This window comes from Stigmatopora argus, chromosome 3, assembly GCF_051989625.1.
Source record: "Stigmatopora argus isolate UIUO_Sarg chromosome 3, RoL_Sarg_1.0, whole genome shotgun sequence".
NCBI classification, from domain to species: domain Eukaryota; kingdom Metazoa; phylum Chordata; class Actinopteri; order Syngnathiformes; family Syngnathidae; genus Stigmatopora; species Stigmatopora argus.
Genome location: NC_135389.1, coordinates 18871019 through 18883708, shown reverse-complemented (window position 1 = coordinate 18883708; position 12690 = coordinate 18871019). Strand labels below are relative to the sequence as shown.

Here is a 12690-nt window from a genome sequence, read left to right as displayed (position 1 = left end):
CATTTTTTTGTGTAAAGTCATGTGGATTAATGAACTTCATGTTTTTCATTACTGAAATGAGAGACTCATGTTTTTTTTTCATTTTTAAAATCGGAAAATAATCAATTATAAGGGAAAAAAAACAAAAAGATTTCGACTTTTTTTTCCTGCTGTTTAATTAAAAAAAAAAAGTGAAATAGCTTTTGTCCCCACAATAAAAAAAAAAACCATCTAACTTTTTTTTATTTAACAGAAAAAAAGTGATGATGATTTGATTGAGTGTGAGGAATTTGCGTTGCTTTCTCCAGATCTTTTCCATCGGCGTGTTGGACATCTTTGGATTCGAGGACTACGAAAACAATAGCTTCGAGCAGTTCTGCATCAACTTTGCCAACGAGCGTCTACAGCATTACTTCAACCAACACATCTTCAAACTGGAGCAGGTGCGCACTCGCAACATTCTTTTCCTTTTTAAACCTTTAAATAGAAGGCCAATCTGCCATCTTGTTGCCTCAGCCCTTTCGAGGGTGCTCATTCAAGCTAGCTAACTGCTAACTGTAAAGCCTTGAAATGGGCCATGTTAAAATAACAAAAATGCTCAAGTTTATATAGGATGGGGTGATAACACCCTGCTGTTTTGTAAATAGCTTAGCTTTGTTAGCTAACTGCACATTTGAGGGGCAAAATGGGACAAGTTAAAATAACAAAAGTGCATACACATTTAGTGGGTGATGTGCTGATAACACATAGCTGTTCTTAAATAGCTTAGCTTAGCTAGCTAGCTGCACGCTGTAAGAGTAAATAATGAAGGTGATAAAGTTAGTTACTGACTAATTTGTGGTTTTTAGTCTTCTCACATTTTCAAATACGACTAATATGCAGTTTTTAAAAAATGGTACAGTCGTAACTCTACTGAAGAAATTATTTTTTTCATAACTTGAAAATTTCATAAGTAGAGGTGTATTTCTCTCATTCGTTCCACGGTCCTCACACAACTACCAACTTAACCCTTTTAAATTTGTCAAAGTGTCCCAATTTTGTGTGAAAGATATAAGCAAACACACCAAAATGAGAGAAAATGATAAGGAAATGATTTATTAATGTCTTAAAATAAATAAAGCATATGGAAAATGTGCCCTGCACAGCTGAAATATCTCCCTCCGTGGCCGTTATAGATGTAATGCCCGTGTTTGCCCGCCAGATGGCGGACAACAGCCATTTCTACCAGGACCAAAAGCCGTCCACTTTGTAGTACATTTTAGACTTTTACGTGTGCTCTGTGTGTGTGTGTGAAAATATGCGCCATGTTGCATTTGTATGGTTTTTAATTGCTTAATAAGGGGAATTCAAAATGAAATAACAAGGAAATGCATTTATTTTTTGGGTGCTTTCGTGACTTGGATCTTGTTCGTATCTCGAGTCACTCATTTGCATATAAAAACTAGAAACTTTTGTCCTGAAAGGCATTCGTAAGTAGAGGTATGACTGTAATGGTATTTTTTTTGCAGGAGGAGTACCGAAGCGAAGGCATCAGCTGGCACACCATCGACTACATCGACAACAGCAGCTGCATCAACCTCATCAGCAAAAAACCCACGGCGCTCTTCCACCTGCTGGACGAGGAGTGCAAGTGAGGCCCCCCCCCCCCCCCGCCGGACGCCGCCGGCCGGATGTCTGGGAAGCGGCCTTCTCTGATATTGTTTTGCCTTCAGCTTCCCTCAGGCGTCCAACCAGACCTTGCTGGACAAGTTCAAGCGGCAGCATGAGGGAAACAGCTACATTGAGTTCCCCGCCGTCATGGAACCCGCCTTTATCATCAGACACTACGCCGGGAAAGTCAAGTATGGCGTTAAGGTGAGCAAAATGGAAATCCTTAACGGCCATCCTGCCCACTCAAAACTGATTGGACCTCTATCACTGTCAGCGGGTGCCCATAAAAAAAATGGATTCTTCCATCCAAACCTTTTTTAAACACCGTCATTCCGTCGACCTACTTTATGGGTTTTCCTCCCCCTGCTAAATCGAATTCTACCGCTGGCCTCCCAGCTGCGCCGTGATCAGAAGCACATGTGCTGGAAGCGCTCGAGCGTTTTGGATATTACCAATCCGTAGCGGTCGCTAATTCCGTGCGGGCTAGTGACAATATATCCAAACGGCGGCGATTCTTGGCAATTATTTGCAGCCCAAGTGCTTCCTGCCAAGACTAGATATATTGTTTGAAAAAGGTTTCACTGTTTAAAGAAAAGCAACCAAGCGGTTGCTACCCAAATTTTCCCCGAGAAAACCCAAAATCAAACCTAAATGTCCCCAAATAAACAGGAAAAGGTCATGGAATTCCTCAATATCAACAGCAACTGATTGAAAATGAAAATGAAATGACTTGAAGTGTCTCAAAATGTCAGATTTATGATCACGGGTCACTTCCTGTTCGTTTTTGCGGCATTTATAAGTCGTTTTCAGTTTCGTTTAAGTCACTTCCAATTCATTTTAAGACATTTTCAGATAACTTCCCTGTTCAGTACCCCAAAATCAATAGGAATTGACCTGTAAATTCCCCAGAATCAACCGTTAAGTGACCCAGAAATGCCCCCATATCAACTCATGGGCTGCCATTGACAGTCATAAACGTCCAATCAAAAAAGTGGGAGGACCCGTTTGAAGAATGGATTGCATGTTTACTGTTTACCTAGAAAAGGCCTTGTTTTTTAATGCATTTGTTGTATTGTCGAATACCGCCGAAGCATTTCCCGACCCACGTATCAGTGATCATTGTATATGAAATATTTCCGTCTAAACGTCGACGTGGCGGGGGTCCCAATTGCCGACGTCTCTGTGTTCAGGACTTCCGAGAGAAGAACACGGACCACATGCGTCCCGACGTGGTGGCTTTGCTAAAGAGCAGCAAGAATGCTTTCATCTGCGGCCTGATGGGAATCGACCCCGTGGCTACGTTCCGCTGGGCCGTGTTACGCGCCTACTTCAGGGCCCTGGTGGCTTTCAGGGAAGCTGGGCGCAGGCACACGCAAAAGAAGACAGGTGAGATGAGTCTTAATTAAGCCTTTCAGGGACAGGTTAGCATTAGCTTAGCTCATTCACAGGATATGTGTTGTGGTAGTTAGTCAGAGGGAAATTGAGATTGAAAACAGCAACTGACGGCAATAAACATCCAATTCCATCATTCAGTCGCTTCCAGCCCCTTGCAGTTAAAATGATTGGACGTCTATTGACGTCAATGGCGGCCAACGAGTCGGCAGATTATCTTTTTTTTTTTTTTAAACAGCTTTCAAGTCTTAGAAAATTTCATATTGGTCGACCTCTGACGGGCTCGTTATTGCTTAGTACTTCTCGATTTGAGTGCCATACCGAATTTATAAATATTTATAATAATGGGTTAGGGCACATGTGTCAAAGTGGCGGCCCGGGGGCCAAATCTGGCCCGCCGCATCATTTTCAGTGGCCCGGGAAAGTAAATCATGAGTGCCGACTTTCTGTTTTAGGATCAAATTAAAATGAAGAGTAGAGATGTATATTACATTTCCTGATTTTTTCCCCCCTTTTAAATCAATAATTGTAATTTTTTTATCCATTTTTTCGGTGTTTTTATTTCTAAAATCATTTTGTAAAATCTAAAAATATATATAAAAAAGCTAAAATAAACATTGTTTTAGATCTATAAAAAACGGAATATTCAGGGCTTTTAATCCAGTTCTTTTAATCCATTTATAAAAAAAAGAATCAAGATATTATATCTAAAATGGTCCGGCCCACATGAAATCGAGTTGACGTTAATGCGGCTCGCGAACCAACCCGAGTCTGACACCCTTGGGTTCGGGTTATTGTCTTCTTTCACGTGATTGTGAAAATAAATCCCTCTCGCCGCCAGCTCACGACGCCACCATCCCCTGTGTAGCGGTCAAAACGGTGGACAGTTTCAGTTTTCTCCATCACCCGGTTCACCAGAGGAGCCTGGAGATCCTTCAAAGGTGCAAAGACGAGAAATACAGTAAGTCCATAGCACCTTCGTTACGTGGACCATTTTTTAATAATGGCCGCTCCCAATATTTCATGTTCTTTTCTCTTTCCGTGGCATGCAGGCATCAGCAGAAAGAATCCTCGCGCTCCGCTGTCAGATCTTCAGGGAGCCAACACCCTGAACGAGAAAGCCAGCTGGTGAGTCCTCGCTCGTCCATCGCTTGACTTGTAAATCTCAAAGTTCGCCGCTGTCGACGCGCGGCGTTCTCGCGTTTTGCCGCGGCGCCGGTATTTTTCCCGTCTCTTTTTTTTCCTTCCCGCAGGGACGGTTTCGGCGTGGGCTGCAACGGTCGCGGGCCGAGATCGGGACGCCCGTCTTCGGCGGGGAGCCCGACGACCTTGGGAGAGGACGGCATCTTCGTCAACTCGTCCAACAGCAAACTCCTGGAACGAGCTCAGGGAATTCTACTGTGAGAACCGCGACCCTCTGTTTTGCTTTCAGAAAGATTATGCGCAATGTCCTGGCTCCATCTGCTGTTGGAAGTCGGGACTGCACTGTCTGGAATTTAAGCCTTATTTGAATTTGTCTTTTTTCTTCCTCTCTAATTATTACAGTCGTAGTTTTACGTCTTTAAAAAATATATATTTCGAATATTTACATATTATTATTAATTACTACATTTTTAAAAAAATATTTACTACTATTGAAATGTTTTTTAAGTAATTAAATAATTTTGCTGAAAAGAAACATTAATATATAGATGGTACATTATAATATAAAACAATACACCTACATGTTATGGCTGCCAATAACACTCTAAAGTTGATAGGTAACAAGTAAAATAACATTATTAGCAAATAACATTTTAAAATATTTTTTGTTAAAAAGTGAATCTTTGTTCTTTTAAATTAATTAAATAAGTACAGTATTATTTGTTGGATTGTTTTTTTTTAATCTCAAATAAGTAGAGCATTTGTTGTATTGTTTATCTAAAAAAGAAACATAATAGAAGAATATTTACTGGTTTTGATAGATAGCTAACAAAAAAGGGCTGAGTGTAAAAAAAGTTTTGTCAAATTGCTGACTGCAATTAACATCTAACATCTGTTTCTAGGAGAAACAAAAACTCCAAAGCCAAACCCAGCCTCCCCAAGGTAGGACGCCTCAACACCTGGCTTCCCTTTTTACATATATATTGTTGTTATTATTATTAATACCCGCTATTGATCTAATCTATGTTCATCTTTGCAATCGGTAGCATTTGCTCGACGTGAAATCGCTCCGCCACCTGAGCAGCGTGACGCTCCACGACCGCATCACCAAGTCGCTGCTTCACCTGCACAAGAAGAAGAAGCCACCGAGCATCAGCGCTCAGTTCCAGGTCACTACTCACGCCCCCTAACGTCGTTTGGTGGAATTGACATACTACCAATTAAAAGCAGGGCGTTTTTTTTAATCCATGCAATACAGTCGTACCTCTACTTACAAAATTCATTGGTTCCAAGACTTTTTTCGTAACTTGTACATTTCGTAAGTAGAGGTGTACTTTATATGTAAATTCTCTCATTCGTTTCACTGCGTTTTTGTGTGCAGGCTTCCCTCAATAAACTAATGGAGACTCTCAACCAATCAGAGCCGTACTTTGTCAAGTGTATCCGCTCTAATGCTGAAAAGGTAAAAACAAAAGACATGACTGTTGTGTTATTGCATTTCTCTTAAAGTCAAATTAAGACATATTTTCTCTCTTTCTTTAGCTACCTTTACGTTTTAACGACAGTTTAGTGCTCCGACAGCTGCGCTACACGGGCATGTTGGAAACGGTCCGTATCCGCCAGTCGGGTTACAGCATCAAGTACACTTTTCAGGTAAAATTCAATCACCTCACGGAGTACAAAAAATACGTATCACCCGTTTAGTTTTGTTGCTGTGGCAGCTAGCGTTTTAGCTGTGCTTTCCCAGAAATGTTTTTATCAGTTGTTGTTTTTTTCTTCACCTTTCAATTTTCTATTCTGACTCGTCGTACGATAAAGACAACAAGTCTTAGATTAGATTAGATAACTTTATTCATCCCGTATTTGGGAAATTTCATTGTCAAAGTAGCGAGAGGGTGAGAATACAGACACAGGAAAAGACATTTTAGACATAAATAAATAGGTAATAAATTAGTAAATATATAAATAAATAGGCAATAAATTAGTAAATAAATAAATATAAATAAATAGGTAATAAATAAATTAATCAATAAATAAGCGTGTTGCTGAAATATATATATATATATATATATATATATATATATATATATATATATATATATATAAATACATATACATATGCATACATACACATAGATGTACATGTATACTAAGATATATATACTATACTATACTATATATACTATGACTACTCTTTTCCAGTGTCATACGCCCTCTGCCGGATCCTTGCATTACGTCATCAGTTTCAACTATGCCGAGGCAAACCGTTACAAAAATGATTCTTATTGTGCAATTTCAATAGTTATGAGTTGTGTTTGTCTTTATCATTTGTGTTTTGAATACTCGTTTAGACCATTCTAATATTTAATTAGTGTGTAAAAATTGGTGATGGTGCGCCTCACGTGCTAAGACTGAAAATTCAGTGCTAAAGAGTTTTTTAACATTTTTTTCCCCCAGGATTTTGTTCGTCACTTTCATGTGCTGCTGCCTCGAGGCACCAGCGCCACAAAGTCGGGCATCAGAGAGTTCTTCCGGCAAGTCCACTCCATGCCCGCCGGCTACCAAGTGGGCAACACAACGGTAGCTAAGCCCCCAAACTCCGTTTTGCGTCCTCTTGTCGCGAGATGATTGCAATCCAATTTTCCACTTTTTAGGTGTTCCTACGCGAGACCGAGCGTCAACGTCTCCAGACGCTCCTCCACCGGGAAGTTCTGCGCCGCATCGTCACGCTGCAACGTCGCTTCCGGGCGGTCCTGGAAAGGAAAAACTTTGTTAGAATGAGACTCGGCACGCTTGTCATCCAGGTGAACATTTTCTTGTTAGCGAAGTTAGCCTTCCTCTTCGCCTCCCGTCTCATTTTCTCCGTCCGTTCGGCAGCGATGGTGGCGTAAGCGCCTCCTCCGAGAATCCGCCGCCCATCTGGAAATGCGGGAGCGAGCGGTCGTTTGCATTCAAGCGGCCTGGAGGTGCTGCAGGCAGCGCCGGACGTTCCTGCGGTGGCGCCACTCGGCGGTGGCCATCCAGAGAAGCTGGAGGGTCCGCCGACGGCGGAGGAACGCGGCGGCCGTGGCGGTGCAGACGGTCTGGAGGGGATTCGTACAGAGGAGACGCTACCGTGAGACGTACGCCGTCGTGGTGCAGCTGCAAGCCAGGGGAAGGGGATTCCTGGCCCGGCAGAGGTACGGAAAGTTGGCAGTGTGTGTGTGCGATGGAAACGAGATCGAGATTGAACTGTGCCGTGTTTACTTGAATCGGGAAAAAATGGGGGCCTACGTTGAAGGAACACATTGTTTCCTATACAGGGAGTACTACAATTATGACCGTGTACTAAAATTTATTGGCATATATTGCATGCATTTGCAATATAGTTCATGCAATAGCATATCTGTCAATTTATACGTTTTTATTTTTATTTTTTTTATATTTTTTTTTTTGATCATTTCAAATTGTGTACGCCATATAACAACTTTTGTATGGGTTTTTTTTTTAAGTATGTTTTTTTTTTTTTTGTAAAACCGATCTCGTTTTACCCTCTAATCCGGATTATCTCGGTCACTGGTAGCAGAGGAAAATGCCAATATCGCCAATATAGCGCGTTAGAAAGTCGTCCACCTTGGATAAAAAATATATTTTTTATCACTTAATAAGGGGAATTGCAATCATGAATAAGCAGAGCAATTGACAGGTATGAAATAGGTAACATTCAGCCCTGAAATTTATTGACAGGAATAGAATGGCACGCCCCCCCCCCGCCCCCTTCTTGAGACTGACTCCAAGTCAGCCCTTAAATCATACAGAAGTCTCCATAGACAATGTGTGATTAATTGCGTTCCTGACATTTCAAGAACACAGGCAAAAAACCCATCTGTTCTTCCTGTCATCTGACATTTTGCCGACTCATCATTCACAGGAACTGTAGTCAAGGTCACACAGTGGTGCTGGTTTAGAACGGCCTTTTTTCAGACAGGCTATTTCCAGAACTAGTCAATACAATTTGGCTGAACTGCACTTTTGGTAGTTTCCGTCTCGGGTCAACCCGGTTAGTAGAGCTAGGGCGGCTCGCTCAAATGTTTTCTCCAGTAATAAAGTTTGAACCCGTGTTTACTATGAGTAAATAGAAGCTAGAATCAATCCCGCCTTTTTCAAATCTTCAGGTTCCGAGAGCTCAAGCAGACGTCCATCGTTCAAGAACCCAATGAAGACGTCACCTCGTCGGAACAGGAAGGCGTCCTCGCCGAAGAACCACCGGAAGACTCGACGCTCTCCGAGAGAGACTCGGATAGAAGTCGCAGTGCCGACGAGGCCAGCCACAAGACCAGATCCAAGCGGCAGAGCAGGCGGATGAGAGAACTGGAGCAAGCTCAGTTCAGTTTGGAGCTTCTCAAGGTCCGCAGTGGGAGCGTCAGTGCGCCACTTCCAGGAGAAACCGGACCAGAAATCAGCGCCTGTCCATCGGAGGACCCTCGCAAACCTTCACCCGTCCAGTCTATTGACAACTTTGAGATACTCGCGGTCGAGGACATGGAGACCAACGGTTCCGAAGGTTTCGGGTCGCAATCCACGACCCCTCTGCAACGGACAATTCCAGACGGCTACGCCGAAGAGCCTCCGAGAGATTCCAACCACAACGAAAAACCTGGGACCGAGTCTCCGTTGAGGACTGAGATTTCAAGGGCGACATTTTACATCGCTTCTGACCCAAGCCCCGTGCGAGAGCCGAAATGCCAAAGCCCCGGCAAATCTCACGACGAGCGAAGGGACTCGACCTCTCGAAAGCCCGTCGTGGTCTTAATCAGCATGCAAAAGGAAAGTCCTCTGGAAGAAGGTGCCCCGTTGGCCCAATCTCCAGAAAGAACAGCAAATTCCCAGCAAGACCACGTATCAGGTCTAGAGATGGGGCCCACGATGGAACCACCGAAAGAAAGGACCCCACGAACGACCTCTGAGGAAGAGTCATCGACTCACGCAGCAAGTCCGGAAGTTCCTCCACTTTGCTCTTCGGAAATGGACATTAAGATCACCTTGGAGCCCAAAACCGGCGTTCTCCTGGTTCACCAAACTCTCCAGGAGGACAAAATGGCCGCTCCCAGCCCAGTCCTCGACACTAAACCACCCAAAGCTCAGAAGAAGAGCTCCGCCCAGACCGTGATCGTCAACATGACGGAAAAGCCCTCCAACGCGGTCTTCTCGCCGCCGAGGCGTAAGCTGCCTTTTTCCAAGTAAGTCCAAAGCACTTCCAGATTTGCTCACGATGGAGTTTTTCCCCACCGGGGACGTCACGCCATGTTATCGCGTGCTCAATCCCAGATTGGATTTAATCACATAAACAATTTTTACAGGTCCGACAAGGATTTGGTCAATCAAGAAAGGTCCTTCTCCATGTTCAGAGATGATTCCAGAACCAGAGAGGTAGAACCAAGCTCATCCAAACATTCGGATTCCACACACTGCATTTACGCATATACCAGTGATGGTTCTCAAATTCTTAACTTATCTTAAGGAACTTATGTTACATTAATATTGGGAACATGATTAAAGGAGTTCCATTAAGTTTAAATTTCAATTAGTAGCCAACTTAGCCTTAGTCTCACTCCTAATGCTAATCGCCAACTTAGCCTTAGCCTCACTCCTAATGCTAATAGCCAACTTAGCCTTAGAATCTCCTAATGCTAATAGCCAACTTAGCCTTAGCCTCACTCCCAATTTTAATAGCCAACTTAGCCTTAGCCTCACTCCTAATGCCAATAGCCAACTTAGCCTTAGCCTCTCCTGATGCTAATAGCCAACTTAGCCTTAGCCTACTCCCAATGCTAATAGCCAATTTAGCCTTAGCCTCACTCCTAATGCTAATAGCCAACTTAGCCTTAGCCTCACTCCTAATGCTAATCGCCAACTTAGCCTTAGCCTCACTCCTAATGCTAATCACCAACTTAGCCTTAGCCTCACTCCTAATGCTAATAGCCAACTTAGCCTTAGCCTCTCCTAATGCTAATAGCCAACTTAGCCTTAGCCTCACTCCTAATGCTAATAGCCAACTTAGCCCTAGCCTCATTCCTAATGCTAATAGCCAAGATATTTAGCTCACATCTCAACATGTTCCACTGCCACAGTTTTCAACAAAAACTGCCAAATTCAAGAGAAATTAGTACTGTCTGAATTTCAAGTTTGTTATTTCTACAGTGCAAGTACTTGCTGTAAAATTTCCGAGAACCAGCTGCAGTACAGGATACGTCCACAGGACCGCTCTGTTTTATACTGAACGTGATATTTTGTCTCCCATTTTACGAGAAAAAAAACCCCAAGGGAATTGTTTTAAACGCCGTGGCAAATCAAAAAGAAGATCTTTCAGTATTGTGTAAATGAGCAGCTGTGATCGCCCGGCAGCAGGTGGGGCGACCAATCCCCAAAAAGAAAGCGCGCATGTCCCGGACGCGCTCCGACTTCCTCACGCGCTGTAACTCGGAGGGAGCCACGCAGTCGGACGACGACGACGAATACTACGTCCTAGCTCACTCCCGCACGCTGCCCCCTACCCTGTGCCCCCCGCGCGCCCGCCCCGGGGCCGACCGTCACAGTGACTCGGAGATGGTAAATCACATGAGCTCCCGGAAGCCGGCCTCCTCCGTTTTTCCCCGCCACTTCCGCCATCTCGTCGGAGAGGAGGAGCCTTTTAACACGGCAACTTCTGCCCGCCGCCAGCAAGTCGACGCGTTTCTGTCTCTGCTTCGAAACGTTCTCGCTACCACGGGGACGTGGAGATTCCAATTTGGACCGCTTTGTGCCGCTGCATGCCGGAATGGTTCCAAACTTTCGACTAATGACGCTCGAGCCCGAGCAAAACATCCTTCGATCCGCCGATCCTTCTTCTTTCTTATTTTACTAATCGACGTTCAGCACAGCATGAATAGAGTTTTAACACGACTGACCGAAAAGTTTGGGATCTTCATTTTTCTGGTGAAATTTGACCACGGTCCCTTGCGATATCCTCCAAAAAAGATCTTATTTTTTAATCCTATTTTCTGTTATTTATTCCATTATTTACTCCCAAAACATTTGATTTTTATTTATCTAGTGACATAATGTGTCATTTCAATTCACCCTGAAACGGTTCAAATTTAACCAATTATTTAGTTACCCTATAAAGAACTGGTGTCAAACACGCACCCCGCTAGGGGGGTCCGATCTGGCCCGCGGGGGTCTTTTGGGGGGAGTCTGCGCAAAGTCAAATAGCATCTTTGCATTTGTGTGGCACATGTACGCTGCTAGCGTGCTGCTTCTGTTTATACTGGATGGTTTTAGGTTGCAGCACTACTTGATATATTTAATATTCATCTGTAACATAGGATGTCGATACATATCGTGATTTAAAATGAAACGATCCTTAGCATAATCTTTATTTTCCATATCGTGAAGCATTACAGCTCCATATCCCAAACTTTTTAGGAGTCGTGTAAGATAATCATAGCAGAAGGTTGCATTTTGGATTCCATCATGGAAAAAACTCTTTCTTCATGGATTTCTGCAGTGTCGTAAAAAAGACCGTCAGCCAATGGAGGTATTCCTCATTATTCTGCACTGTCCCTCACTCTCGTTCCATTTTGTCTCTCTACAGGATTCCCAGCAAGATCCCAAGAAGATCCATAAAACCATGTCGTCGGGGGATCTGGGCAAAGTGGAGGTGCTGAGAAAGACCTCTAGTCAAGATGGAAGGTACTCGTTAAGGCTTTTTACAGCAGTCATAGGCTGTCATTGACAATGCTAGATGTCCAATCTGTTTTGACGGAGCTTCCAGTCAATGAGAGGGCAAAGAACGTCATATTTGTCAATCCCTGCTGAAATGGGTGTACAAGCTTTTGAAATGTTTTTATTTTAAGTCCTGCATCATGATTTCATTAACTTTTTGGTGTAATTGGAGAGCGCATATGTTACACCCTGCATTCGATCTTGACACACAGGGGGAAATAATCAGAACAGTGAGATGTTGTTGTTACTTCAATCCAACTTTTACTGTACTGAATTAACACAAAAACCCATAACATACAATTACACCCATATATATACATTATCAACACGTTAGAACCCAAAACATAATGTACAATTACACCTATATATATAAATATATATATTATCAACACTTTAGAACCCAAAACCCAATGCACACACACACTCGTTCAACACACGGTCATAACTTGTTATATCTTTTCCTTTTACAACTTCTAGTAGTCCTACTATTATTCAACAGGGCAAACAATGCAATATCAATAATATAAAATCCTTTCTATGACTGTTATAGACACTGTCAACGATAATGGTGGCCGAAGGTAGCGTGCTAAATGCTATTCCATGTGCGTGACCCGTGACTCTCACATTCACGCCCGTAATTCAAAAGTAAATAAACATTAATAACCATTATCTCTTTTCTCACACGCTAAACAGTGTATATTACAAACCCCAAACTCAAACAGCCTTTACAACAAACAGCATACCTTGACACACAGGGGGAAATAATCAGAACAGTGAGATGTT

General features: G+C 43.0%; 1 protein-coding gene across 1 annotated transcript in view; it reads left to right on the top strand.

The window, feature by feature from the left end:
• Positions 1-12690, top strand: part of LOC144070844 (unconventional myosin-IXAa-like) — a 70584-nt gene that overhangs the window by 44121 nt on the left and 13773 nt on the right. Inside the window, exons 10-26 of the mRNA XM_077595309.1 lie at positions 288-422; positions 1488-1609; positions 1692-1833; positions 2820-3015; positions 3863-3982; positions 4074-4149; positions 4275-4421; positions 5067-5106; positions 5211-5333; positions 5546-5626; positions 5707-5817; positions 6622-6744; positions 6819-6968; positions 7042-7343; positions 8319-9383; positions 9504-9573; positions 11777-11874. Coding sequence (XP_077451435.1) covers positions 288-422; positions 1488-1609; positions 1692-1833; positions 2820-3015; positions 3863-3982; positions 4074-4149; positions 4275-4421; positions 5067-5106; positions 5211-5333; positions 5546-5626; positions 5707-5817; positions 6622-6744; positions 6819-6968; positions 7042-7343; positions 8319-9383; positions 9504-9573; positions 11777-11874 — 3101 coding nt within the window. The remainder of the gene's footprint in view (positions 1-287; positions 423-1487; positions 1610-1691; positions 1834-2819; positions 3016-3862; positions 3983-4073; positions 4150-4274; positions 4422-5066; positions 5107-5210; positions 5334-5545; positions 5627-5706; positions 5818-6621; positions 6745-6818; positions 6969-7041; positions 7344-8318; positions 9384-9503; positions 9574-11776; positions 11875-12690) is intronic.